The 27,997-nt window shown below is 37.6% G+C and overlaps 4 protein-coding genes across 7 annotated transcripts; 1 reads left to right on the plus strand and 3 right to left on the minus strand.

The window, feature by feature from the left end:
- Nucleotides 1,349-4,869, plus strand: LOC109726995 (probable pectinesterase 15). Of its 2 annotated transcripts, none has more exons than XM_020256842.1 (6): nt 1,349-1,675; nt 2,150-2,397; nt 2,689-2,860; nt 3,384-3,590; nt 3,777-4,042; nt 4,474-4,869. In XM_020256842.1, the coding sequence occupies exons 1-6, from the start codon at nt 1,478-1,480 to the stop codon at nt 4,742-4,744; spliced, it is 1,362 nt and encodes a 453-aa protein (XP_020112431.1). In that variant the 5' UTR covers nt 1,349-1,477; the 3' UTR covers nt 4,745-4,869. The 2 variants fall into 2 exon arrangements, with proteins under 2 accessions (XP_020112431.1, XP_020112432.1); XM_020256843.1 differs by having other exon boundaries at nt 3,777-4,049; nt 4,474-4,677.
- LOC109726993 lies at nt 5,263-13,664 on the minus strand. Of its 2 annotated transcripts, none has more exons than XM_020256839.1 (18): nt 12,318-13,664; nt 11,960-12,031; nt 11,658-11,862; nt 11,462-11,582; nt 10,942-11,040; nt 10,760-10,841; nt 10,618-10,677; nt 10,481-10,533; nt 10,220-10,386; nt 9,192-9,402; nt 8,114-8,171; nt 7,835-7,891; nt 7,433-7,678; nt 6,933-6,997; nt 6,788-6,844; nt 6,619-6,712; nt 6,250-6,390; nt 5,263-5,888 (listed from the first exon to the last, which is right to left on the minus strand). In XM_020256839.1, exons 1-18 carry the CDS (start codon nt 13,425-13,427, stop codon nt 5,808-5,810), a joined length of 2,979 nt encoding a protein of 992 aa, XP_020112428.1. In that variant the 5' UTR covers nt 13,428-13,664; the 3' UTR covers nt 5,263-5,807. The 2 variants fall into 2 exon arrangements, with proteins under 2 accessions (XP_020112428.1, XP_020112429.1); XM_020256840.1 differs by having other exon boundaries at nt 13,164-13,662.
- Nucleotides 16,520-19,582, minus strand: LOC109726994 (putative transporter arsB). The gene is made up of 4 exons (XM_020256841.1): nt 19,443-19,582; nt 17,692-18,971; nt 17,258-17,447; nt 16,520-16,992 (listed from the first exon to the last, which is right to left on the minus strand). The coding sequence occupies exons 2-4, from the start codon at nt 18,886-18,888 to the stop codon at nt 16,727-16,729; spliced, it is 1,653 nt and encodes a 550-aa protein (XP_020112430.1). The 5' UTR covers nt 18,889-18,971; nt 19,443-19,582; the 3' UTR covers nt 16,520-16,726.
- LOC109727371 (uncharacterized protein At1g76660-like) lies at nt 24,140-27,997 on the minus strand. 2 transcript variants are annotated; one of them, XM_020257474.1, is made up of 2 exons: nt 27,558-27,997; nt 24,140-25,575 (listed from the first exon to the last, which is right to left on the minus strand). In XM_020257474.1, exons 1-2 carry the CDS (start codon nt 27,648-27,650, stop codon nt 24,472-24,474), a joined length of 1,197 nt encoding a protein of 398 aa, XP_020113063.1. In that variant the 5' UTR covers nt 27,651-27,997; the 3' UTR covers nt 24,140-24,471. The 2 variants fall into 2 exon arrangements, with proteins under 2 accessions (XP_020113063.1, XP_020113064.1); XM_020257475.1 differs by having other exon boundaries at nt 24,140-25,625.

The following is a 27,997-nucleotide window of genomic DNA, read 5'->3' on the forward strand; positions in this document are numbered from 1 at the left end:
ATTTTGTAAGATATCAAAAACTTGAGCTTCTACCCCACATGTACAGCAGTTGTACCTTGTCAAGTTATCATGCATCATTCTTTTGCTAGAATCACAGAAAGTCTTGCCAAAATGGTAAGTCTCCCGAAAAAGAAAAGAAAGGGGAAAAAAAAAAACAAATTCTATTATGACAAGATCATAACTAGAGTGCCGTTAGAACTATTTACAAATTGTTCTTTTTCGATCGGTGCCATAGTAGTAGTATTAGTGATCGATCTTAAAAATCTCCTCAATTCTGTGAGTCATGAGTTTTACTTCGTGCATCTATATTTGAATAACATAAATTTTTTTATCTTATCCTGTGATAAAAATGAAATTGAAAGATATTATAATTAGTACTTCTAACTAAAATAACTGTTAGGGTGCGTTTGGTTCGCGCTATCTTTTAAAGATTCCTAGTAATCCAATGAAAATAAAAAAATATGACGGTGTTTGGCTATACGCACTAAGTAATCTAGTTGATAATATTGAATTTATTTGGGAATAAGATTCACCCCAAAGTACTAATCTCATTTCCTTGAGGGAGGGTGGGTATCCTCATATTAATGGATTGGGGTAATCATAATATGTCTAATCTCTTTCTTTCTTCCTACCCACCGGTTAATTGATATTATTTTTCTTTACACTCTAACCTTATATTTCTCTCTAAACTTATTTTTCTCTCTAAAATTCAACTTTTTTTCCTCTCTAAACTAAGCTTTTTCTCTCTCTCTCTTTCTAAAATTTCAACTCTCTCACTCCCTCTAATTTCGACTATATTTTTCTTTTTATTTTTTCAATTATGCTCTCCCTCTCTAACTTATACTCTCTCTCCCTTTTTTCTAAAAAGATATTGAAACTTTTGGTAACATTATATAAAATTCATTAAATAAATAAATAAATAAATTGTATATTTATTGTAATATTAAATAATATGGCTAATTAATATTATCGTGTGAACCAAATACAAAAATTTCACATTCTTAGTAATAGAATGAATAGGAATAAAATTTTTGGGTATTTTTTATTCCTAGTAATCTTTCATAATGCGAACCAAACGCATCCTTACAGAAAACACTTTCCCCTACAAGTTGACTCTTTCTCCATCATTGCATATCCCACTCTCTTCTTATATGCTGGCGAAGGATTTGGCGTAGGTATCTTCCAACCTCCACTCCACACCACCACCACTGAAAGGAAAAAAGCACACAAAACACACACACACACATTACTATCATCATGCATGTATATGCATATGTACATCTCTCCCTCTATATATATGGATACAAATCTTTCCTTTGCTTCCAAGTTCTTACATTAAGTACATTTCTTCCTCTAAATAACTACAATATTAATCAACCCCCATATATATATATATACCCCTTTAAGATACATATACATATATATTTTTGAAAGTATCTATCTTATATTGCCCTTCAAAAACCAATATAACTTCACAATGACAAGAGGGGGAATGCAGTTTCTGCTATGGTTTTCGGCTGTTTTCGTCGCAGTTGCCGCTATTATCATTGCCTCCATGACGATTTCTCCTCTTACGTCTCACATTGCTCGCGTCAAAACTGCGAGTGTTAGTAGCTTTGGAGGCAGCATGTTGCATCAGATAGTCGACGATCTCACATCGGTGCTCGAACGAATGGTATGCGAATTATTGGCTACATATATATATATATATATATATATATATATATATTTTTTCATCTGAATTTGATCGAGATTTCAATTATATTTTGTGTAACTTTAGTTTTTACTAATTTAGTTTTCAAATTTTAGTTTGGATAGTACATAATTTTTGTTTATTTTGTTTGATATCTTCAAAATTAAAGAAGTTATATCAACATAAAATGCGCTACTACTTTTAAGAGTTCAACCTTAATCATGATGCCTTTTTTTTCATTTTTTTCGCAAGAGACTAACAACTTAATTATTAAGCTAAATAAGAGATTATTGCATTTAGTGATATTTGATACTCCCTTATAAGTATCCAAATTTGTGATTTTACTAATAACTTTGAATTGAATAGGCAATTAAAGATTGGTTTTTTTACGTGACTTTCTTAAAAATTAAGGTTAAACCGTCAGAGAATAATATTTTAATATTTTATTACTTGCAGGTGCGGAGAGGTCATTATCATCACCACCACCACCACCACCGACCGCACCACCGCCGGAAGAAGCGGCCCGCGGACTGCGACGACTCGAAATGGGCGTCGCCAATCGCCGCCGAGCAGAAGCCGGGTCTAATCCTGACCGTCGATCAGAGAGGATGTGGGGCCTTCAGCAGCTTGCAGAAGGCCGTTGATGCTGTTCCTGATTACAGTCCTAATAGAACCCTCATCATCGTTGATTCTGGCATATATAGGTTTAAATAAACTTTTTATATTTGATTCAATTTTTTTATTTCTTTCTTAAAAAAAGCACAAAAATTTAATTGATTTGACACGTACGAGAATAAAATCAATATGTCGTGGACCGATCAATGAATTATTCTCTCTAACTTCTTTTTTTATGAGTTTTATTTCATCCAATAAATATGAGTTTGGAACAGCTAATAGCCATAAGAAAGAACAAACCCACACTTAAATAGGTAATTATGTGCTAATTAATTAAGGGGTTGTGTCTTTTTTTGGTGTAATTAATTTCATAATTACAGGGAGAAGGTGGTGGTGCCGGGAAACAAGACGAATATAACGATTCAGGGGCAGGGGTACCTGACGACCGCCGTGGCGTGGAACGCGACGGCCAACTCGAGCGGTGGCACCGTCTACAGCGCCACCATCGCCGTCTTCGCCTTCAACTTCATCGCCTACAACATCAGCTTCCGGGCAAGTACATGTGCCTCATAACAATTTTCTCCGTCCATAAAAAATGTATATGTAATTATAACTTAGCAGCTTTAGTCCTTAGCCAAACATTTTCGTTCCTGAACTTTTTCAGGCAATTTGCTGACGTACTGACCATAACTGCTTCTACCATCCTTGAATAACATGCTTGGTAAAATTTCTGTCGCACGCCACTCTGATGCGAAAGTACATGTCATACAGCTCTGTGCGTAGAAAATTTCTGCCGCACATGGGGATTATCAAATTCGGTCCTTCAAATAATCATTTTTACTCATGTATCAAGCAGAAAGATAAAATTTTTTTATTGTAGGATGGGTAGCATGAAAAGTACATGACTCAAACTGAAATTGGATTGCTGACAGAGTCAAAGGATGCAAATTGCAAAATGTTTAAGTAAAATAACAATAAGAGAGACTCATAGCACTTTTGCATTAGTTCACTGGGGGCTTCTGATTGATATGTATTTGTAGTAATTGGCTGTTTTCTGATGGTGTGGGGAGCACAGAACACGGCCCCGCGGCCGTCCCCCGGCGACGTGGGCGCGCAGGCAGTGGCGCTGCGGATCGCCGGAGACCAAGCCGCCTTCTACGGCTGCGGGATTTACGGTGCGCAGGACACGCTGCTCGACGACCGCGGCCGCCACTTCTTCCGCGACTGCTTCATCGAAGGTTCCATCGACTTCATCTTTGGCAATGCCAGGTCTCTCTACCAGGTATACATGTACATGATCCTGAATTTTTATATATATTACACTTATACTTCGGTGGCGAACAAATCTTTATCTACGTATTGTACAAAGAGAAGTACAAGAACTGCTAGTACCGAGGACTATCAACAAACTTTTTCAGATTGCGGTAGTAAATTTGACAAAAAAACTGAAACATGGATGTGGATGTAGGATTGCGTGATCAATTCGGTGGCGGGAGAGGTCGGCAACGGCAATGTGAGGGGTAGGATTAACGGGTGCATCACGGCGCACGGCCGTCAATCTGCTGCAGAGAGGACGGGGTTTTCGTTCGTCGACTGCAGCATTACAGGGACCGGGAGAGTGTGGCTCGGGCGGGCGTGGCAGCCGTATGCGACCGTCGTGTTCTCGAGGACGAGCATGTCTGGCATCGTCGCACCGGAAGGATGGAACGACTGGAATGATGCAACCAGAGACTCGTCTGTGGTTGATCCCTCATTGCTAATCTTGATTGAACTCATCTTGCTTTATAATGGCTAATCCCTTGAATTTAGATTTGCGGCCTGCTTGGTCTTGCTTCTGCATCTGCTTTTAGCCGCAGATGTTTTTAGGGCTAGTTTGCTAGTGCATCGCCCGCGCACCACAAACATAATGCTTTAGAAAGCTCTACTAAAAACGGTTTTGATCATTCCTTCTATGATGTTATAAAACGAATGTAAAGAAGCTACAGAAGAAGTATGTGACAATTCCCAGCATCATTTCTAACTAGCCGAGAAGAGCTCTAAAGCGTTTTCAAACATCTGCCTCTTCTCCGACGTATCAGACCTGATGCATTTGGAGGCTCAATTCTAATCATTCATCATTAGATCTAAACAGGTTCTTACCCTTCCAAGTTTCTTTTACCTTGCAGGTCAGTTTTCTTCGCCGAGTTCAGCAGCACAGGACCAGGGGCGAACAGCTCGCAGAGAGTCGTGCATTCTAAGCAGCTGGATCCGTGCCAGGCTGCGTCATTCATGGACATCTCGTACATAGATGGGGGTGAATGGATTCTCCCCCTTATCCAAAGGCCTTCGGTCAATCCATGCGGCTCTCCCCGTCGACATGAGGGGATAATCAAAACATACACTTCGCCATCCTCAGATGATACCGCAAGTTACAGCAACTCAAGTTTAGAAGCATAGAGAAAAACAAGTAACTCACATGAAAACGAAGCAGCGAATTTTCTAACATGATATACAATAGTAACGAAATAAATATCATGTAACATCAAAGAGGATAAATCAAATGCACACCTTTGAAGTTACTTAAAGGCTGAAGTATTTGAATTGCGATGGTTTGCAGATTGATCTAAGCATACAAAGCATAAACATATCTAAATTCAAATTTCAAACTTTGAACTTAAATCTTAGCAACTACAAAAATTATCACGCTGAAGTATCACAGATATTCCAGACAATTTTTGTCAAAAGCTCATTCATCCATTCTCAATGGTACAAAGTCAAGCAATACAATTTCTACCATTCTTGACCAAACAAATAACAATTCAGGCAAGTTCCCTACCGATCAACAGGAAAATTTCATGAGAAAACAAAGAAACAAGAAAATATAAATCCATAACTGAGTAGGTAAGACAAGGAAACCCTGCATGATATACAGCTATATGGAAAAATAAAAAGGAAAAAAAAAGAAAATGAAAGACTTAGTAAATGTTGGTTGTCACACTTTAGAATTTTTCAGGAGCACACATGGAATATGAGCAGAAATTAGAAAAAAAACACTCTACATTGCTGGAAGGTCGATTCTGATTCACAAATTTTCCTTTAAGATCTTAAAAAGGGTAATGTATGATTCAGGAAGTTAAATTTCGCAATACAATCTCTTCACCAGCTTTGCAATCACCAAAAATAAACAGAAAAAAAAAAAAAGCATTACTATGTAAAAAAAGAAGTCATGGAACTTTCTCTAACTCAAAATGTGCCAATTCTCCACCTATCTCCTAGCAAATTCTACTTTTTCTTTATCGCTATACTGAGTCCTATGATTCTCTACTTTTCTTTTTCCTCTTTAATTCTGAAGAACAAAAGAGCAAGAGCTCAAAAACTGCTTCTTGATGGTACCAATTGTGCGCACTTCTTTGATCTGCAGAAGCTTGTATATACATTTACACGAAAAGCACTGCAAAAAGTGGCTCTTCCAAAGTAACACAAACAAACAGAACAGCTTCTTCCCATTTCCCAAAGATAACTAAGAAAGAAGAACTGGTTTATGAAGAACTGACGTTCCTTGAAACACGGTTGTCCGAGCTCCATTAAGATATTCCACCAGCTGCAAGCAGTAGATATATTTAGTTTCAACTTTATATTGCATCCAAGGAAGAGATATTTACATCTACACCTACAACGTATATCTACAATGTCTAAATCTTCAGCGGGAGAACTTTATTTGTAACAAATACAACACCTTGTACTCGCAAAAGATGCCCGCCCCTCCTTAAAAAAAGGTCTAATACTTTCCCACATGAATGTCCCGACTCCCCAATGTGACAGTATTTTTTTGTTAGAAGGTGCACTTTGAGGGATAGAAAGTGAAATCAAGATCTTACGGGGTACATAGGTAAAGTATATGGTTTTGCAGGGATATATTTAAAATCTACTTGAAACAAAAGGATAATTGCAAGGGAACCCACCTGTTCTGAAGTTATTTTGGAGAAACCAAACCTCTTAGTCCAGATAGATTCGGCTTCATCTGCTGCTGGTAGGATGAAATGCTTAACCTTTAAGGACACCAACAACCTCTCTATACACGAGAAAAGTGACTGAAAATAACCCTGCTCGATAATAGAAAATACAGTTTTAATACGGGTGTACTAATAGATGAAAGATAGAAGAAGCAACTGCATATGATTTCTGATGAAAGATAGAAGCAGCAAAAAATTAGACGAGTTCTAAAAAACTCTTCAACTTTATTCAATAACATGCACCTCCTAAAAATATACCAACCATGATTGAATTGTACCCTAGAGAGTGGTTTAAGCACCTAGTGAACATGATCTTACCAGTCCTTGACTATCCCTACTAGTAGCAACCAACGGCAGTTCAGCGACTTGGCATCCCATAATACGTAAAATACCCGCCGATACAACAGAGGAACTGCAATGGATAAAACAAGTTTAGGAACGCGAAATATACACATTGTCAGTTCAACAATTACATGTGAGCTCTTACCCAACAGTTAATACTGCACAATACATCCCAGAGTAATCTTGGTCTCTCACTGTCCTCCTGCCAGGGAAGGTAAATTATATTGTACAAAAGCTGAAGGAACTTATCATCGCAAAGATGGAAAAAGAGAGATGATTTTAATACTTACCCATAGACCATGACAGGAATAAGATCGCGCCCAGTTGTAGCCTCAACTATAGGATCAAATGACTCCTGCAAAACAACATTCCAGGAATAAGTAAATACAACAAACTTCTCCTTCGTGACTAAATGTACAAAACACGCACACACATAAATCAACAAATGATGAACGATAAAGTCGACACCCAAGTTTTTAGTATTATTAATATATTTAATGCATATTAATAACTTAAATTCCTGCATCATAAACTAAACAATAATTTGCAAACATTAAGATTCAATTGAGTATGACAGCGATTTCTATACGTGCATCAAGCCTAATCAACATTACTTGCAAGTAAAATTTCTTGGATTAAAAAAATCTTCTATGTAGTTCAACAGCCTACAAAACTCATTGCGTTACACACAGATTTTAGTGTCCATGTTCCTGACAAGCAAACTAAAGGAAGTGGTAAAACAAAATATGTAATAATTCTAAATGAAAAAAACTAATACTCGAGCATTTACATGGAAAATTGCGACTGCTCTGGACAGCAATAATTTGGTGTCTGCTGAAGCATCCCTGCCACTTAGCAGTCTCCATCTTATATCAGTATCAGCATCTTTAGTTAAACCCTTCTCGTCATACTTCTTCTTTATCACATCCGCATCTACACTTGGAAGGGCTTCAGCTCCTTGGAGTAGAAAATCTTGCAAAGCAGCATGAATCCTACTGCAATTAGCACAGCAGAACCACTCTCCTTCTGGCAGTTCCTGCAGTAAAAGGTTTCCATTGATGTGTCAATCACCAAATCCATATAATCAGTAGTCCTATTTACAAAACTTGGCACAACTAGCCAAAAAAGACCTAGACCAATTGCAATAGAAAAAAGGGAAAAAAAAATCTAATAAAAAAGGAAATGCACTCACCTTTAAATCAGCCATATTGTGCTCTTTCAAACATCCAACATGATATTCCTTCTCACACTGGTCAAATTAGAAAAGTTTAGTGAACTGATCGCCAAACTCCATGGCCTTTAACTTTGGACGTAAGAACCATAACATATGTTGTTTTTGTGAAAAGAAACTGATTCAACTGTTTGTGAACAGATATATGTGTACTAGTGCATCTACAAGTAAATAAAATATTGATAAACAAACACATATAAATGTATCTTTCGGTGTCTTCTTATGATTGAAAAACCATACTTGGTCACAAAGAAGCACTGTGCGAGCATCAAATCTAGATTTGCTGAAATCATGGAGCCTGCAATACACACAGATTGACAAAAAGATAATTATGAGCATCCCGATGGACCATTACCAAAGATAGAGCAGTGTTAGTATGGAAGGTCTACATTGTGCATAAAACTAAGACTTTAAAATACCTAAAATATATAGGGAAAAAATTTTACTTAATTAGTACACACTAGAAACAGAGCACTCCTATTACAAAGGCTGGTTATCAAATATTTAAAGGGTTAGAAAGGGCGCAAGATACCAATGAGTCTATTTCTGCCTTCTACTACATTTTCCGATTTACAACAACAAAGCCTAATCACAACTACTATTAGGGTTGGCTAGATCCATTATGTGATTTACACACACAAATTACAAAGAAATAAAATTTCAAAATAGTTACAGGACAAATTGTGGTTTCTAAATGCACAAATTTCACAACTATATAATATTGTATTTCACGACCATCATAATTCAGTTAAAAAATGCGTTGACTAAAGCATTCCGTCCCAATAAAAGACAACAAGGAATGATCACTACAATTTATAAGCTACACACTATAAGCTACACACTCGGAGCAACATCTGGGGTGAAGTACAAAGAGAGCATGTCTTGCACAAATACAAAATGATACATTTTAAGTGGAAGATGCCTCAGGGAAAAGGAGAGGATCAAAATAAACTGACTAGAGTATATGGTAAAAAAAAAGATATGAAGGTCAGCATGGCATTGCATATAAATTTTTCAGGTAATGTACAACAGCATTTAATTATATGTTGGGCATGTGCGGAATTCTTGAATTTCACATAACTTAGTTCAAGAGGTAAATTATTCTTATAAGGCAACAAACTCATTCTTAAGAAAAATCTAAAAATGATGACAACTGGGAATGCACAGATAGCTTTGAATAAAATTTAGAGTTTCGAAGGCAATACATTATATTCTTTCATGGAATTAAAGCAATTTTGTTGCAGTTCAAGTAGTACAAAGATGGATCCAAGTCCCACATATTACTCAAAAATACATTACATGTTAATGAACTGCTTACCTGCATAACGCACATCCACCAACATTAGTCTGTGCTGTTGTGACAATACGTATGCACCGTTTATATATTTGTTCTATAGGATCAACTCCAGCAACCCTTCCAGCTGCTATAGCATTATCGTTATGCGCCAAAGCCCTTTCTCTCTGATGAAGACTCTGGCAATATTGACAATACCAATCGCCTTTGGGAATTGCCGACAAACCAATACATTCTGTAATGCAAACAAGACAAGCCATAGGCATTCAGATCATCAGCAAAAGGCTCTAGTCCCAATTAACAGGGACCTGATATAAGCCAAAATAGCAAGCCGCAGCAAGAAAACACTCACCAAGCATCATTCATGTGAATTCAGGAAAATAAGATATACAACAATAAGAAAAGCAGTTAACTAGTATAAAAGTACGTGCATTTATAAACAAAGAAGAATAATGTAAAGTAAAAATAACTAGTAATTCAATTGTTGAAAGCTTAAGAAAATACTTCGAGCTACAGCTGATACATTGTAAGCTAGCAACAAATGTAATGTTTTTTGTTCTCCTACATATCGACCATTGCATTCTATATGGGGCTTTTGGGCTATTAAAGGGGGGCATCAAATGATCCAAATTGATATCTTGGACCATGATAGGGACCAAAAAGTTTGCTCTAGAGCTGCAGTAAGGTCTTTTAGTAGACAATTGTCGCATGCAATCGATAAGATAACAAAAAAATCACAATCATTGTCTCCGAAACTCCTATAACTATTATTCAAAGAAGCAGTCATTGCAACTTGGCGGTCGCCATGACCAAAGTCCAATACCATTGACAACAATAATAATGACAAAACCACCACAAAACAGTACACTGCAAATCATGGTTTGGGTATTACGATTGAGATAAATTAAAAGTTTTATAAAGCAACAAAGAACAGTGAAAACAATCTGCTTATCTAGTTGGACATCCTGAGTTTCCATGTGACAAATCGTTTGTATAACATAATTCGAAAATCTACTTCTAATATAATTCATCCGAATAATGAAAACAAGTACCTTTGTGAAAAGCCCTAGGGCAGAGATCACAAAGAAGAAGATTTCCTCCATCTGCACAGATGCCACATAGATCATCATTTTCACTTGGTGACAACTTCCGATCTTTGGATAGGGAAACAGATAATTCATGTAGGGAAACCCCATTGGAAGTATAAATGTTATTGTAACTGCAAGAAATTCACACACAGTAGAGCAAGATTGCAATAGTCACTGAAGGTGTCAAAACATAAATTTAGAAAGTTTTCTCAACCAGATACTTACGGTTTGCGCCGTGAAGCCCGACCAGCATGAGCTTCAAACTGTGAAGGGCTTACCTGTATGTTCAGCAAATAGGAAAAAAGATTATGATGAGGTAAAAACATTAAGAACTCAAACAAATAGCAAGGCTACAAACTTACCACTGTATTACAGCAATGACAATATATTCCATTATCTTTTATATAGCCCTCAAGCAATCTCTGCAAAATTGTCATGACAACTTCATTAGTCTATTACTTGTCAATTTTGAGAAGAAGAACACAGATGTCATTGTTAGACAACCTTCCCACCAACATAGTAGCCAACTTCAGTACCCTCCGGTAAAATGTCGTTCATAAAAACCAACTTGTGCAGTCCCAAGTCCCTTGTAGATAAAAGAACAAAAAAAAGGACCAGAAGAATTTAATAGAGAGTGCATGAAGCAACACAATGCCAATATTTAAACCATAGTAAAAAATACTAACTTTCTTGTTAATTTTCCTGTGCTGCAAATCTTCTTTTTGGCTGATGTATTTTTTAATGAGCTATCTAACACACTTGGTACTGAACCTTCCCTGGGTAGCCTAAAAAAGCACAAGAAATATAGAAGCATCCAGGAAAAAGGTTAGAACTCTTATCTAGATCAAGAGAGTTCAAACATATAAGACATACAACACTTTCTTAGTTAATGATAATGACTTGCTAACTATGTATGTGACTATTAGTAACAGCATATACCACCTAAAACAACAATTTTATACCTGTTAAGGGCATGTACCACTAAAACAACCATTTTATGACCGTACATATCAGTGGTTTGGATACAGGATTGATATAAAGAAGAAAATAACACAAGCAAGCCTCAGGTTGAATACCATAGGGCAAGGCACAATGATACTGAAGAGTCTTTTTATTAATAGTAGTGATACCATTAAAAACATTTATGTGAGCATTCTGCTATTAGTTTATAGTAAAATATGGTCATGCGTGTCTCCAAAGAAGTACCTGCTACCGCTAGCATTTGCATTCGATGGACTTGGAGTTTTCCGGGGTTGCTTTGCCTTTGAGTCAAGGCAAACATCACATAACAATGCAAGCTTCCCAGTCCGTGAAGTAAGAAACGACTCTGCAGATCCCATACACATGTAAGTAACAAGTATAAGCAACACAAAGCAATAAGTACCCAGAGCATAGTACTCACGTTTACACTTCTGACAAGTATAAGATCTCTCTGCAGGCAGTGGACCAATTGCATTTTGTATCGCATCTTCTAATGTAGCTAATGAAACATTTGCACACGCCTTCAGTACATCTCGCATGCTATTTCCATTTTCCAAGATAATGTAATCCGATGGATGCTTTTTGGTGCTACCAGCATGAAGCTCGAAGTTATAGGGTGAAACAGCCTGAGACACGCAAAAGAACCAGAAAAACACTTTCACCTCTCAGAACATATCATTCTTGAAAAAAGTTGAAAGTGAAGCAAATCAAACAAAGACTTACTCTAGAACCATTGCAAGAAGCACAAGAGCACAATATATTATTGCCCCTAATCACTCCATGGAGCTCTGGTTGCTGTAAGAATGCCATAAACACAATTCCTGATCAAAATTACAATGTCCATAAATGGGATAAAACATTAAGTAACATGTAAGTGCCATCAGAGTAATGAAAGCAAACATGATTCAGCTATAGCTTACATTAAAAAAATAATTGAAAAAAATACCGAAAACAATGAAAGATGAAATCCCAAGTGAAAGACCTAGGATACTTATTAAGCTCTTTAGATGAATAAGCCAATTTCGATTTACCATACTAAAAGATAACAATCGTATTAAAGCAGGATGAATTGGTAGCATACCTTCCCATTAGGTATATAATACTTGACAGGCAATCCCTCAAGTAAGCCGGTTGCAAGCAAATCCCGGACATTACCAGGGATCCTCCTCAACCTAATCTTCTTAGACATCTTCAGCTCCATCTTATTGGGCGAACTCAACAGCCCATCAGTATCTTGCTCCCCATCCTTCGTCTCCTCTGAACCAACCGAACCATTACTCACGGTTGCACCCTCTGCTTTATCCTTGAGCAATGACCTTGTAAACCTCCTAATGGGCTTCTCAGCCGGAATGTTACTCACATTTTCTACTACCTGGTAATTCACAGGAACCTTTTCCTGCTTCACTGATGAAACCTTCGAATCCAACCCATTGCTCACGGTCGCTTCAGGCCCAGCTACAGCATCCTCTGCTTTGTTATTCAGCAATGACCTTGTAAACCGCCTGGTCGGCTTTGCTGCAGAAACAGCTTGCGCCATTGTCACACAGGAGGACTCAAGTGCCACTTTTTCTATATTTGATTCAGCAGAGCCAGAGCCATCAAATTCAATTGGTTTATCGTTTAGAGGAGGAGGCGGAGGAGGAGGAGGCGACACTGACACCACCAATGCTTCCGATACTTCTGAGATAACCTTCGATTCTGAGCTAGTAAACAAGCAATTCGGCTTCCCAACGGGAGACGCAGCAATCGAAATTGGCTCATCCATCACAACAGCATCCGACTCTGGAGCGGACCCATTCTCTTTCACACGGGCCTCGCCCGCGGACACATCTCGGCATTCCGCCACATTAGGAGCCTCCGCCTCCACCGGAGACGGAGTCGAAGGAGGAGGAGGAGGGGGAGGGGGAGGAAGGGGAGGAAGTGTTACCGGTTGCGGGGGAGGCGAAGCACCCTTGGACGAGGGCTGGTCTCCACCATCGCCGGATCTCTTCGGCTTCTTGCTACCACGCGAAGCAGCACCGGATGCGGCCGCTGCGGAGGCAGAGGAGCTCCGGGAGCGGGTGCGGCCGAGGGAAGGGGGGAGCTCGGCCTGGGCCTTGAGGGCGAAAGCGAACTCCCTCTTGAGCCCGGCCCGGACGCCGGAGCGGAGCACGTAATCCTCGGAATCGGAGGGCCCGTCGCCGTTCGCCATGGATCTAGGGCTCCGGCGACGGCGGCGGAGGAGCGCCGGATCCCGGATTCGATGGGGAACTAGGGTTTTCCGCGACGAAGGGGACGACGAAGAAGGGATAAAGAGGTCCGCGGATTCTGGAATGTGCGGAGCGTAGAGTGGGGGGAAATAAAGCGACGGAAATGGAAATAATTATCGATTTAATTAAAATTATAATTACAAAAACAGGTAATTAATACAACGGATTGGGAAAGGACCAGGCGAGTGGGGGGAAACGGGGAAGATGATGAGGGAGAGTGGAGGGGGGCAAAATGGGAAACGCGGACATAAATTGGTGAAATTACGAGAATACCCCTCCCTGTGCGCCCCCCCATGTTCGTGAAGAGACTCGGCGGGGTTTTCGGGGATGCAGCGGAAACGGAGATCTCAGCGCTGTGAAGAAGTATGGGCCGGGCCTTAAAAATATTTAAGTTAAATATTTTTCTTTTTATTTTTTTTTTAAGATGTTTGTAGGCTACACTCACTTGTTAGTCTCACACCCTCTCTCTTTTTCTTTTTTCTTTTTTTTTTTGGCCCCAAGGAGAGACTTTTTAAATTTTAAAAAAAGAAAAATATTATTGTTTTAGAGAAGCTAGCCGCATTTTTTGGCGCATCTAGCTGATACTCGTAACCCATTATATAATGTGCGAACTTAGAAACTCTGAATAAATACTTTTGTATCAGCATATAAAGTGTATGAAACCGCTCCGCTAAGCCAAACAAAATACCAATCTTGACCTACATGGCTCACCATTTCCCACAGGGGTAGTATGTAGGAAAGCTTTCAATATTAGGGAATGGTTAATTTTGGAATTTGAGAGAGAAGGTGCAACAAAAATTCTTGTTTCAGTAGTCATGTGATTAGAAACCTAAGTTTTTTTTTAAAAAAAAAGGAAAATTTCAAAAACCTCCACTGTGGTTTCGTAGTTTCTCACTTTGCCCCCTTGTGGTTTAAAGTGTATCAATTTGTCCTCCTGTGGTTTCGTTTTTATCTTTTTGATAGTTTTTTCATTAATATTTTATTAAATTATATACAAAAAGCTTCAGATACCCATCTAGATTTACCAAATATTCACTTTAGTACTCTTTAATTTTAACTTTATCACTGATTTAAGAAAAAAAAAATAAAATTGATAAGAAAAAGAGAAAAAAGAAACCACAGGGGGGCCAATTGATATATTTTAAACTATAGAGGGGCAAAGTGAAAAACTACGAACTATATGAAGGATTTTTGAAGTTTTTCAAAAAAAAAAACTAAAATTGGGAGATCAGAGGGAAACGAAAAAGGGCTTGAACTGTGGACTTTCTCTAGGTTCCCTCTCCTCGAGGGCGTATCCTGGAAAAGTTTGTTGGGGGAAACGCGTTTCCTCTTCAATGACGTGGGTTGGGCCCAATCCTATTGGGCCGCGTGGAGAACCCTCAACTATAGATTATTTCGAAATGGCCCCTTAAATTTTTAGCTTTGTTAATTAACCCATTTTATTCAATTAATTTTAGCTAATCAAATTAAACATATCAAAATTTAGTAATATTTTTTGTTAAATTTATAAATATAATGCAGAGTCATAATTATTAATGATTACTAGTCAATGTAATTATTAGTGCGGATAATCTTTTAACTCAATTAATAGATTAATCGCAATTGCTATCTAATGCTTACATCAGTAGATAGCGGTTATCCCTCTTCAAGGCATTGTGATTGAAATTTTATTCTCTCTTTCAGAAGAACGTTGTGTCTACATGTGCTCATATGCTACGAGCATGTTCAAAAAAATAAAAGAAATAGGTAGAATAATTAAAACTCAAAAAACTAAAAGTTATAAAAGTTTATTAATTAAATTATTGATAAATACATAAAATATATTTAAAATATATGTATGAAATTCAAAATTTTGCTTTACAATATATATATATATATATATATATATATATATATATAAAAGAAAGAAAAAACTTTAAAAAAAACCCCTATGATTTCGGAGTTTCTTATTTTGCCCCTCCGTGGTTTAAAATGTATCGAATTGCCCCTATGTAATTTTTAAAGTTTTTCCTATAAGGAAGCACACTTTTACCTAGGATAAATATTGCCAAGGGGCTTGTTTCAAAATTCACTACAGTTGAGGGGTATGCGTTGGGAAAACTTTGTGATAGGATGGGGCGGTGATAAAGCCAGATAGTGCCACGTGTCGACGGGTCGCCGGTTCGCTGGGAACTTGGGGAGCAAGTAATAATAAGAAAAATTAATAATCGGACGCAAGGTGGGTCGGCGGGACCCACTAGAAATAAAAGTCAAAAAAAAAAGGAAAAAGGCAAAAATTTATTCCAAAATTGTACTTAGTCAAAAACGAACGATCCTCTTCTCCAGGAGTAACAGTGAACTCGGCGGCTGGGGTGGAACGGCGCCGACTTTCGCATTACTATTTTTGATTTAGTTTATAAAATTAAATAATCTTGACAATAAGGCATAATTTTTTACTTTTTATAAATAATAAATTTTTACTAAATTTTGAATTTATATTTTGTTTTAAAATTTAAAATTTTAAATATGAACAAAAACATAAAGTTTAATATTTTAATTTAAAATATAAATATAAAAGTAAAATTAAAATATAAATTTAAAATTTAGAATTTAAAATTTATATTTGAAGTTTAAAATTTGAGACTTGAAACTTGAAACTTGAAACTTAAATTTTAAAAATTTAAAAATTAAAATTAGAAATTAAAATTTAAAATTTAAAAATTGACAACTTAAAAATTTAAATTAAAATTTTGAAAATGAGGTATTGAAAGGATTTGGAGTTTAGGGGGATAAATTTGTAATATATATATATACAAGATAACCCGCTATGAGTAATACAGGATACCCACCCCATTTGGTAATATTTTCGATATAATTCTACATACTAGATGAACCAACACGGTAATGTTGGCGAGATTAACTGTAATCCTGTCAGGATTACCCAAATCAAATGCACCCTTATTAGTAACATTTAATATAATATATATTTTTTTAACACATTTTTTTATAGACTATTATTATACTGATATATCACACACAGACTGACAATAATAAATAACGTCATAAAATGTTTTGCTAAATTTTAAAATTAGGATAATTTAGAAGTTTTATACCCAGTCATAACAAAAAGCCTGAGATTGTCTTAACTGCGCGCGACTAAATAATATTTACTGAATTATTACACACGAAAATTGAGCATAACAAAGTAATCAAACAGCAAAGATCAACTCTAAACACCAACACCATTCCAACTTTGTTCTACCTAGCTCCTGATGAGCAGCAATCCAATTGCGGTGACGACGAGAGTCGAGGGGAGGCCGAAGCGGAGATGGCTGAAGAAAGAGAGATTATAGCCGTATTGCTGCGACCGCCGCGCCTGTTCGCACACGATCAAGTTTGCAGCAGATCCCAGTAGTGACAGGTTTCCGGCCACCGTACTCACCCACGCCAAAAGAAGCCACGCCTTCGTCTCCGCAGAGGGAGAGATCTCCGCGGCTGATGCCGCCACCCGGGCTCCTAGTAGTAGAACTGAGACAAGCAAATGCAGTTTTTAACCGCGAGAAACATGAAACAAGTATCGAACCGAAAAATTGAGATCTCCGCAGTTCAATCTGCATCCAAATACAAGCTTATCTTCGATATACCACCACGCGAGTACATGATCTGCACTCAAAAGTATCTAAAATGTAGCTGATTCAGCTTGTCTAGCAGAATAGCAAATCACAGCAATATAATTACAACTAAGATCAGTTAAATAGTAAATATGGTACATTATAATTCCTGAGAATGTTACCTGTTGGTACATTGGATGCTACATTTGAGAGCAGAAGAATCACCAAGGAAAGAATCGCAATTCCACCGACAGTGCTAATCCGCGCATACGGTTCCATTAAATCCCAAAAAGCGCTCGGTATACCGGTTTTGTTAAAGCCGTCGACGGTGATGAACATCCCGCAAAAGAATATCAGCAGCGAGTACGAAACCTGGAGAAGCGGAATTAGTTCGGTCGAACAAAACTAAAATTTTGCATTAACAGCTTCTGTTGTACCGCATTTGTTCGCCGTATCGACTTAAAGAGTACCTGTTAAAGCTAATGCTCTTCAAGCTGTTAATTTAAAAGGAAGTCCCAACTCAGTTAACTACCGAACTCAAATTGACGCGAAAAAGGAAAAACTAAGTTTGAATGGCATGTTTTCGAAACAGCGTACAATTGCGTTAGTGAGTTACCTTCTCTAGACACGGACGAGCGTCCTTGAAATCGAGCACGATGAGTGCGAGAGCGGCGGTTATCGCACTCCACGACATGTTTAGCCCCAGAAGAAGAGCAACAAGCATTCCTAGTGTTATGAGATAGACGCAAGTTTTCCACAGCAATCTCTTCCGCCTCTCCGTCAGAACCTCCGACGGTTGGCAATTCGACAACCCTTCTTTCACGCCATTCAATTGACCGCCACTTCGCACATGTTTCCTAACGGCAGCAGCAGCGTTTTGCTTCTCACTGGTAGTTCCGTCGACCGCAGCTTCGGCTTCATTCGTAACCTTATTGGATTCATCGGCCGCATAAGCGGCCGATAGTATATCATTCTCGCTATGACTCACAGTCACTCTACTCCTTAAGTTCCCCGTGTCCCCTTTTGTCAAACTGGGGCTTTGAATGATGGCGTCGACGACCGAACCCAAATCGCGGGAATTCCCGGAGTTGAGGTGGGACATTGTGGCCGGCGAGAAGCGGTGGGAAGTGGCGTCCCCCTCGTTGATCACGTCGTTCGCCAAATTGGCTACGCCGACGTCCTTACAAGTAGACAGAACCTTCCAGTAGTAGCACAGGAGGATGACGGCATTGACGCTGATCCCGACGATCATAGCGGGGAGAATTCCGAGCAGGAACTTGCCGAAAGAGATCTTGCTTTGGACGGCGATGACGAGGTTCTGCGGATTGCCGATCGGAGTGGTGGCGGAGCCGATGTTGGCGCTCGACGCGAGGGCCAGGAGGAACGGCTGCGGCGGCAGGTTGTTCTGCCTGGCGATCTTGAGGATGAATTCAGTGAGCACGACGCAGCAGGTGTCGTTGGTGAACAGCGCGCTGGCGAGGCCGGACACGAGGCACACGCGGCACAGCAGGTCCTTGCCGCCGTTGCTCTTCCACGCGAGCAATTTGCCGAGGTATTTGAACATGTCGGCCCTCTCGAGATAGACACTGACGACCATGGTGCCGAAGAGGAGGCCGAGGATCGGGAGGTCGATGGCGGCGTAGGCTTCGTCGGCGGAGATGACATGGAACAGCACCATGAGCATGGCGCCCAGCAGGGACCCGGCGGTGCGGCCGATCGGCAAGAAGGGCACCGCCGGAAACACCGCCAGAACCCAGAAAATCGCAAAGGCGATTGAGCCTAGCACTACTTTGACAGTTGGTGCCATTGCCATTGCTTGTCAATTGGTTTGTTTTTCTTTCCCTTTTTTTTTTGTGTTCTTCACAATGAATCTAAATTCTAAATTGGGAAGCGTATCTGCATGTAGAGATCGAGGTGCATATAATTGGATTGAGTAAGGATATATAACAGAGTGAGTAAAAGACAATCTAATTATTATGAGTGTGTTGTTACATATCATCATGCAATTAATGGTCCCAAATAATAACATGACTGAGATAAGATGCAAAGTACAAAAAAATTGGACACAAGCGACCGATTGAAAGATAAAGAGTACACACCACACACCAGCGGAGGAATCAAAGCAAGCCATGCATGCAAAGGGAACAAAAAGGAATTGGATTGCAACAAAAAAAGGTGAACATCATAGGAATTGGATTGCAACAAAAAAAGGTGAACATCATACCTCTTCTTTCTTTCTTTAGTAGATTAATTCCCTAGCTATAAAGGTTAAAAAGATCCCAAAAAAGGTCAAAAAAAAAGGAAAAAATAGAAGCCAAATATATATATATATATCCAAAGGAATCTAAGCTTAAAAAGAGCTCTTACTATTATTGCTCCATTGCCCAAGTTTGGAGAAACTGGAACTCATTCAAGAGCAATGAAAAATGAAAAAGGATTCATCAGTCTCTTGTGGGGATGGGGAGGGGGAGGAGGAATTAAAACGAGGTGACTGGGACTTCTGAGGGTGGGCTCAGTTATAAATTTATAATAACTCAGGCCACCGTTTCACCAAACAAAAAACAGAGAGGGGTGAAGTAAATTTTCGACAGTAATTTTTTTTTTTTTAATAGGGTAAACTTCATATACCACCCCCCGTGGTTTTACAATTTCTCGCTTTAGTACCATATGATTTGAAATGTATCGAATTAGTATTTTGTGGTTTTATTTTTTATCTTTTCAATTTTTCGTTAATATTTCATTAAATTATATATAAAAAACTACAGATACTCTATTTAGGCTTATCGAATATTCATTTTAGTATCGTTCAGTTTTAATTTTGTCACTGATTTAACGAAAAAATTAGTGGGCTCGATAATAAAAAGATAAAAATAAAATCACATGGCACTAAATTAATACACTTTAAACTATAGAAAACTAAAGTAAAAAAGTGTGAAACCACATAAGTGATATTTGAAGTTTTTTCTTTTTAATATTTGGTTTACCATTTCTTTACCTAGGGTTGAAATTTACTCTCTTTAGAATAATCCAATCAGTGCCCAGATCAATTATAAATAATAATAATAATAATAATAAGATATTAATGCTTCATTTCAAATAAATGGTAAACTTAAAAAATTTTAATTTTAGAGCTATATAAACACTGTAGCAATTCTTATCTAAATACTGACTGCACCGTTTGGTTCGGGTATTAGTAAGAACTACTATTACAGGGATAAGTACAAGTATGGAGATAAGAAAAATAAAGTTTGGATGAAAATTGTGTTGTTTCCGGAAATAAAAAAAATAACTTTTGAATAATATGGAATATGAAAAATAGTAGGTAGTTATATATAGAAAATAAAGATATTGATGAAAATAATTATATCAGCTTATTTTAAATATTTAAAAATTATTATTCTCGAATAAAAATTAACGTTTGGACATAAACGAAGGGATAAGAGATCGACCTCTTATCCCCAATCCAAACGGGGAGTCTACTTGGATGTGAACCTTATTTTCAGCTAAACAAAAACGCTATCTCTCTCTCTCTCTCTCTCTCTCTCTCTATAGAGAGGAGGGAGAGAGAGAGAGGACCTGGAGAGGCCACGTGGCCAGCGGGGCCTTAATGTCGTGGCACATGTGTAGAACCTTGCTTAATAATATAATAAAGAATTGAGGAAATTAATTATTAGGTTGTTAACGGCCAAGCTTTTTTTGTTTGTGTGGATTATGTGTGGAAATAATCAGGAACATGTATTTTTTGGGTTTGATTAGCATTTAATTAGTGGTAGCAGCTCAATCAACATGATAAAAAATTATCATGACAAAAAATTGTCACCAAAAATACAAGAAAAATTAGATATGGCATGCTCCAGCATGTGATCTACTTTTTTGGAAGATACGATAAAATCAAAAAGGAGCCACTGAAAAGTTTAAGCATTTACCACACAAAAAATAAAAATTTTGTTTCTTTGTTTGTTTTGTACTTCATAGAAAAATAATTTTGGTCCACTAAATTTCTGGTTTTACTGTAAGGATCTGTTTGATTCACAGTATTTTTTTAAAAAATACTCATTAAAAAAATATCAAAATTATGAAATTCCATATTTGTCATGTCACAGAAATTTTAAATTTTTTTATAGAATTTTATTATTCCTTAAAACGTGGAATCTAAAAACCCACCTACTCTCTAGTTTTTTTTTTTTTTTTTTTTTTGAGAAATTTGATTTGAAAAGACTAAAAATTCTCTTTTGTAAATTTTACATCTATCCCAAAAATTTAAATTGAGTACAAAGATAAATAAAATCATGAATCCCTAAATTTAGAAATATTTAAATAAATTTTATATTCAAATACTCATAATTTTTATATAATTAATTTTGTGTCAAATAATATATAATTTGTCTCTATAAAAAAAAAAGGTCGATCTTGTGGTAGTTTTATTGCTATAATTAGGTAATTTTCTGAATTGAACCAAAGAAATTATATATTCCTATATATTCTAAGCTATATACGAAACAATCTAAATCAATCTAATCTTTAAAAAAAAAGTTCACGTAAGCGACCATCTAACACAAACTAAAAGAGAGTCACTAATTCTATAATACACAGAAGAAGGAAAAAAATAAGTAACTGATTTACCACTCACATGACAATAACACTCAAATAATTTCATATTTGAAGAAAAAATGATTAAATTTGGAATATAACGGATCAGAGACTCTACCACTAATTAATAACTTGATTTAGATATTTTGGGCTTTTGGTTAATTTAGACCTACCGAATCATTCCTCTAATGATCAAACAAATCATGGCTTGTTTTTTCTTTCTTTTTTTTTTTTCTTCTAAATATCAATTGTAGAGGCACATGCAGGGGTTATAGTTTCATCTTTGCACACATTAACTTCGCCGTAAGATTTAGGTATAAAGAACACAATTTATGAGGGGACCAAAACAATTCTCTGGTAACTATGATCCTATAGAAAATTTTTTCCTCATTTCTTAATGCAATTTAAATACTTTTATTTGGTTTTTTTATATACATATTTTTTTTCTCGTACAACAACAATTTATAGCCATTCAATAGCTTAGCAATTGTACAAATGGTCGTTAAGACCCTGCCCCTCGTTAAACGACTCCCCTAATGAGTCGCGTACAATACCGTAATTAACTAGATTAATGTTCTTGGTACGTTTTTACGTAGCTCTACATTGCCATTCATGTACGGGGGGTACTGGAGCACACGCATGCATCAACAAATATTACGGAAATATCATTATTATTAGTCCTTACGTGAGTACTCCTAGGATGACATTCTTAGCTATACGGAGGCTTCCGTATTTCTAAATTATTATTATTATTTTTTTTTAGAGATAAGTGGCACGCTATTCGGTTCGTTTATTTCATGTAAAAATAAATTTAACTAGAAATATGAATCAACTAGGATTCGAACTTGGGTCATGGGTATCAACCACCAAGCCCTCTGCGACTTGCTCTAGGGACGGTCGGTTGTTTCTAAATTATATTAAAAATATGATTTTAGAATCCTAGTTGATTCACATTTTCAGCTAAATTTATTTCTAAATAAAATAAACGAAGGGGGTAGTGTGCTACTTATCTCCCAAAAAAATATATATATGATTTTCGAAGCGGCGATCTACATCATTAAATTTTGATCTAGAATGTTTGAAGTATCTTATATATAAATTTTGTAATTTTTTGTTATCATTTATTTAGTGATAAAAAAAACTCAAAATTAATAATTTTAATGACCAACATAAAAAATTCGTAAGTTTAAATTAAGGGTAAAAATTAATGTTGAAATAAGATAAAATTTTGCTAGAAAATTTTTTATACTATTTAGTACAAATTTAATATCTTTGATTTGGAATTTTACTATTGTATCATCTTTTTTGTGAGATTTTTATTTTAATCGTGACTTTTAAGCTATTTTAATCACTAGATAAATAAGATTAAAAAAAATATTAAAATAACTTCAATCATAAAAAATACTTGAAATATTATAGATTAAGTCTACCGGAATTGTTCGTTGATTTGAAACTTCAATCATAAAAAATAACTTGAAAATACATAGACCTTCATCCACTATTTATGTTCTGTGATAATTTGCAGTATAATGTCTTGTTTAGCAATATAATGTGGAATTTGGTCATGGAATCGTCGAGTATAGCAATATAATACGGAGGAAATTCATTCATTTTTGCTTGCTGTTCTTATAAGTTTATCAACATATTAATAATCTATTATGTAGACTCAATTTAAGATAACCCGAAGCATTTTTCCATTTCATGTCATTGTAGAGATGCTCAGTTTACGTGATAGGTTCTGCCAAGTGACTTGGTTGGCTTTACAGATACTGTATTAGAGTCTTTTATCACTTGCGGTAGGAATGGTCGGCTGAAGATTTGAACTTTTAAATGTATAGTAATAGCGTGTTGGAAAAATTAAAAAAAAAATAGTATACTGGTTTTGCTCCGTCTAATGAAGCACTGCAAATACCACACTCATCTACTAATGTAAGTGGTGTGTTCCCTGGAGGTTTATTTATTTATTTATTTTTTTAGAGATAGGTAGCACGCTATCCGCTTCGTTTATTTTATTTAGAAATAAAGTTAGCTGAAAACGTGAATCAACTGGGATTTAAACTTGGGTCTCAAATACCAACCACTAAGCCTTTTGCCACTCGCTCTAGGAATGGTTGGTTTCCTAGAGGTATCTTGTTGGTGGTCGAATATTCGAACCCGTGTGCGCGCATTTTCAGAAACTTACGTATTATTTTCGAGAACTTAATGTATTTTCGAAAACTTATTTCCCGACCTTCCTTGGTGAGTTTTCAGGCACGTGAGCGTGTAGGGTTGAAAGGTTTAAGAGAGCTTACGGGCCATGTGAATTTTTTTAAAAAATATATATATATATATAAAAAAGCTCTGCAAATATCATCTTCATTATACTCCACATGCACCAGTAGAAGCACTTTTCATCATGGAATCTAAAAATAGAATGTGTATGAAACCAGTAACAGCAGCAGCTTTCAGAGGAAAAGAGATAGGGAGTATTCTCAGAAATAAACCTGTTAAAAATGCCAAATTCCACTAATATATATATTTATATGTTACATCATTTAGCTTTTATACTAGACCAATTGTCAGGAAGAGGGCAGGAGACTTTTATTTATACTACAAATTCATAGCAAGATGCATAAAAAGGAGCAGAAAAAGCAGGAAAAAAAAAGAGGAAACCTATTTCTTCTATTCTGATGAAGATTGGAACAAGAAATAAGCCACAGCCTTCGAACACATTCAGACACCGACCGCTACCGCAAATTCCAGCAAAACCTGTCAGATGGATCAGGAACTATATATAAGTCTGGAAGTAGCTCGGTGCGACGACAAATTAGCTGACCCCCGGTTGGATCATAGGGAAGAAAGCCCAGTCCTTTCTCGGCTCGGTGGCTCTTCCAACCTTCTCGTTGGCCCACCAGTCGGAGCCAAGGCTGGGCTCTGCGTTTGCGGTATCTGAATTATCGAAATTGAACTCTTTAGCCACTGGAAGAGAGAGAGAACTCCGTGCTTTCTCTGGGATATCGCTGCAGTTTTCATTATCAACACTCTTTTCTGTACAGACTCCATCAGTAGCAGTTGTAGTAGCAATCTTCAAATGTTCCCCTGAAATCGCCGATTTCTTCCCCAAACAACGGGCGACGTCCTCTGCGGTCAATTCAAACGATACTCTGTGATCAGCACCATGTTCATGGTTCTGCGACCCGACAGTTAAATCCACCAGTGATGCAGCTGCTGTTATTCGTCCATCTAGAAGTGAGCCACCATTGCGAGAATGGCGGGGTGTCAGCTTGCGCCTCGAGATCTCTTCGGCGTTCAAGATCTTCGGCGGTTCAGGATCAGGGAACGGAGATGAAGTGCCAGAACAAACCGAGCTTGGCGATATCAGGTGACCAATTGGGCTACCAGGGTACAGCTGGTATGAATTGAACTCGCAGGCTTCCCCGCCCTTTCTGCCGCTAGTACTGAAGGAAGAACTCAAAAGCTGGGCAAATGGTACTTCAGGGGATGAAGGGGTGGTGAGATGCATAGGTTCAGGGGGAGGGGTGAAGGAAGCGGTGGATGGTTCGGTATTGAATGTAGAAAAGGCAGGGGGCGAGACTAATTGAGTCTCGTGGGCATATGGGCCGATGGCGAATATGGAGGCAGGACCGGTCGGTGAGTAGGAATTGCCGGAGATAGGGGAGAAGGAGATGGGACCTGCAGGCGAGTGGGAGGCTGATGGGGGTTCCGATTGGAGTAGGGAGACGGGGGAGGAAGGAGGAGCGACGAAGGGGAGGACGAGGGATGGGGGATGGTGGTTAGAGTTTTCGGCTATAGTTGTGTGAGAACTTGGGACCATCGGCTCAGGGACGAGGACCGCGTGGCTTATGCGCCTGTCATGCTTGTGAGATCCAAAGCACCAGTACATGCTGAACCAGGTCGGCCATCTTCTCCGCTGCAAGTGAAATGTCTTATTCAGCCAGTGATTATAGTGTAATCAGATATCTGTTAAAACAAGTAAATAACAAATCCATAAACAGTCTCAGCGGAAGTAGAGTTTTGGTATTCCCGGCAAGAACATACGTCACTTTCATCAGATCAGCAAAAGCTTCAAGATGTCTAAGAATATCTACTAAATATCTTTTCGTGTGGATTAGTTCATAACCAAGTGAAAAACAATGCAGGATAACTCCTTGCCAATGCTTAAGAGTATGGAGAATAAGAGGTTTATGCCACACACTATGTAAATCTGAGGCAGAATAGTTTTTTTTGGTTCCTTGTTACTTTCACTTGCTAAACTTTCCAAAGATGAAAATCTGCAGCAAATCAGGATATCCAGAACAATTCACACATATGACAACAGTAGATGTTTGTGATACCTAAGGTAAAAACTTTATAAAAAAATGGAAGGAGCCAAATGTTTCACTCAGACTACAAAAGACAAGTAAAAGGTTTGAAGTAGATGTCTCATGCATGTCAACTGGTGGGATTTCAAGGTGCACGTCAAATGGCAGAAGCTGGGAAAACAGGTAAAACAGGAAAAGAACTTCCAACTTACAGAACAATTAGCGGGCAATAAAGAAACACCCTACACCTAAAAAAGAAGTGATAACATAAAAGTATTTCCAAACTAGAAAGCAACATGAAAAGGCTGATCAATCTTAAAAGTGAACTAAATCCTAGGCTCACCCGCCAGTGCTTTCAGCAATACAGGAACTCCCACATGCGGACCAGAAACGACAGCAACATAAAAATGTATTGAGAAAGTAAGGCACGCGACGTGGAAAAGCATAAAAAGCAACTAGATCATTATTGGAGAAAAAGTATATGGCATGCACCTTTTCTGTTTGCTAAAGGACAACTTAGCATATATCTTTCCTATTTCGCAGGGATTAAATCAATGGAAATAATCTCTTCCTATCGTAGTAGCAACAGCACCAAACCTCAAGAATGGACAATATATGTATAAAAAATGAAGCTAACAACAATGAAGAGACAAGAATATTCATCCAGAGTTCTAGGACAACTTCTTCTACTATGGCCTATCTCTTGAAGCATCAAGAAACAAAGTAGTGCAATAAGATCTTCAACTAACACACTGCACATTACCATCTATACCGGTTCTTCTTCTATCGGCAAAACAAGACAAATTGCGATTGATTGTCAACTAGGAGAAGATCTAGTCCAATTTGCATCAAACAGCACACAAAATTTACTCACGTTCACCTCAACTCTCAATGAAGATGGTTTTTACGCAAATTGGAATACGTATAATTTAACATTTCCTTCTTAACTTTAGTGAGGATACAACCACCAGCTACCTACCTCTCTTGCGCAAGCTTTCAATCCATTTAACTCAAATCCCCAAGTCAGTTGGATATGATAATACAATCACGTACAAACTTGTACAAATACTGAAATTTAGTAGATAAACCAACTTCCATCCAAATCCCGCTACACAACAATCTAAGATGCATCCCCAGATACAGGTATCTAATCTACCACAACATATCACCACATCCAACAGAGGCAACATGAAAAGCAGTATCCGAATTTGGCAACAACTAACAGGTTCCAAATCTAAAATCCCAAAATGAAATTAATGCTAATAATTGTGCTAATTTACAACTTAATCTTGCAATTTTAGGGTTGATCACATCCTCCGTGTAATCAGATTCTTTGCTCCATCTACACACACCTGATAGTAAGAATAAGCACTACGCTAGAATTAGATCTAACTACAACTTCGATGAAAAGAATTGAGCTTTCTAACTGTTAATCGCCAATAAATCGAGCACAATTCACAGAGATAAGAGTGACACAATTTGAAAATCCCAATTTTACATTAAAAAACACAGGAAAAGTCCAAAAATCATTACAAAACAGATCAAAGCCAAATCAACGACAAAAGAGAAAAAACCAATTTCATATAATTACCGGAACAGTGACTTGTTGGACTCTGCTCTCGGCCGATACTATCGCCGCCGCCGCCGCATTCACGGTCTCCACGCTATCATTTGCTCTCCTCATCTCCCCACCAATCGAAACCAAGCAAAGAAAACCTAAATCCCCCAAAATTTCTCCAAATCCCCCAATATTACTTCACCCACGTATCAAAATCCCTTCCTAAAAGCCAAAAAGTTATCACCATAATCACCCCATAATCCTCGCACAGCTCACCTAGCTCCGCAAGAAACCCTAGAATTCGATCCAGAGATCGAGAGAGATAGAGAGAGGAGAACGCAACGAGTGAGCAACTCCGAAGAGAGAGAGAGAGAGAGAGAGAGAGAGAGAGAAAGGTGAGGTACTATTATTTACGAGAGGAATCTTAAAACCGCCCTCTTTCTCTCTCTACTCTCTCTCTTCTTTCTCTCACT

The sequence above is a fragment of the Ananas comosus genome, linkage group 22 (assembly GCF_001540865.1).
Source record: "Ananas comosus cultivar F153 linkage group 22, ASM154086v1, whole genome shotgun sequence".
Classification (NCBI taxonomy): Eukaryota; Viridiplantae; Streptophyta; class Magnoliopsida; order Poales; family Bromeliaceae; genus Ananas; species Ananas comosus.

What these genes read in the sequence shown, in the direction of transcription:
- LOC109727371 (XM_020257474.1), bottom strand. Translation starts at nt 27,650, where the DNA reads ATGAGGAGAGCAAATGATAGCGTGGAGACCGTGAATGCGGCGGCGGCG. An exon ending in TCCAACAAGTCACTGTTCCG is followed by an intron (nt 25,576 to 27,557) that starts GTAATTATATGA and finishes TTTCACTTGCAG; the next exon opens with CGGAGAAGATGGCCGACCTG.
- LOC109726994 (XM_020256841.1), bottom strand. Translation starts at nt 18,888, where the DNA reads ATGGCAATGGCACCAACTGTCAAAGTAGTGCTAGGCTCAATCGCCTTT. An exon ending in CTCGTCCGTGTCTAGAGAAG is followed by an intron (nt 17,448 to 17,691) that starts GTAACTCACTAA and finishes CCGCTTCTCCAG; the next exon opens with GTTTCGTACTCGCTGCTGAT. An exon ending in AGCATCCAATGTACCAACAG is followed by an intron (nt 16,993 to 17,257) that starts GTAACATTCTCA and finishes TGCTTGTCTCAG; the next exon opens with TTCTACTACTAGGAGCCCGG.
- LOC109726993 (XM_020256839.1), bottom strand. Translation starts at nt 13,427, where the DNA reads ATGGCGAACGGCGACGGGCCCTCCGATTCCGAGGATTACGTGCTCCGC. An exon ending in ATTATATACCTAATGGGAAG is followed by an intron (nt 12,032 to 12,317) that starts GTATGCTACCAA and finishes GCATTCTTACAG; the next exon opens with CAACCAGAGCTCCATGGAGT. An exon ending in CCAAAATAACTTCAGAACAG is followed by an intron (nt 5,889 to 6,249) that starts GTGGGTTCCCTT and finishes TACTGCTTGCAG; the next exon opens with CTGGTGGAATATCTTAATGG.
- LOC109726995 (XM_020256842.1), top strand. Translation starts at nt 1,478, where the DNA reads ATGACAAGAGGGGGAATGCAGTTTCTGCTATGGTTTTCGGCTGTTTTC. An exon ending in CATCGGTGCTCGAACGAATG is followed by an intron (nt 1,676 to 2,149) that starts GTATGCGAATTA and finishes TATTACTTGCAG; the next exon opens with GTGCGGAGAGGTCATTATCA. An exon ending in AATGATGCAACCAGAGACTC is followed by an intron (nt 4,043 to 4,473) that starts GTCTGTGGTTGA and finishes TTTACCTTGCAG; the next exon opens with GTCAGTTTTCTTCGCCGAGT.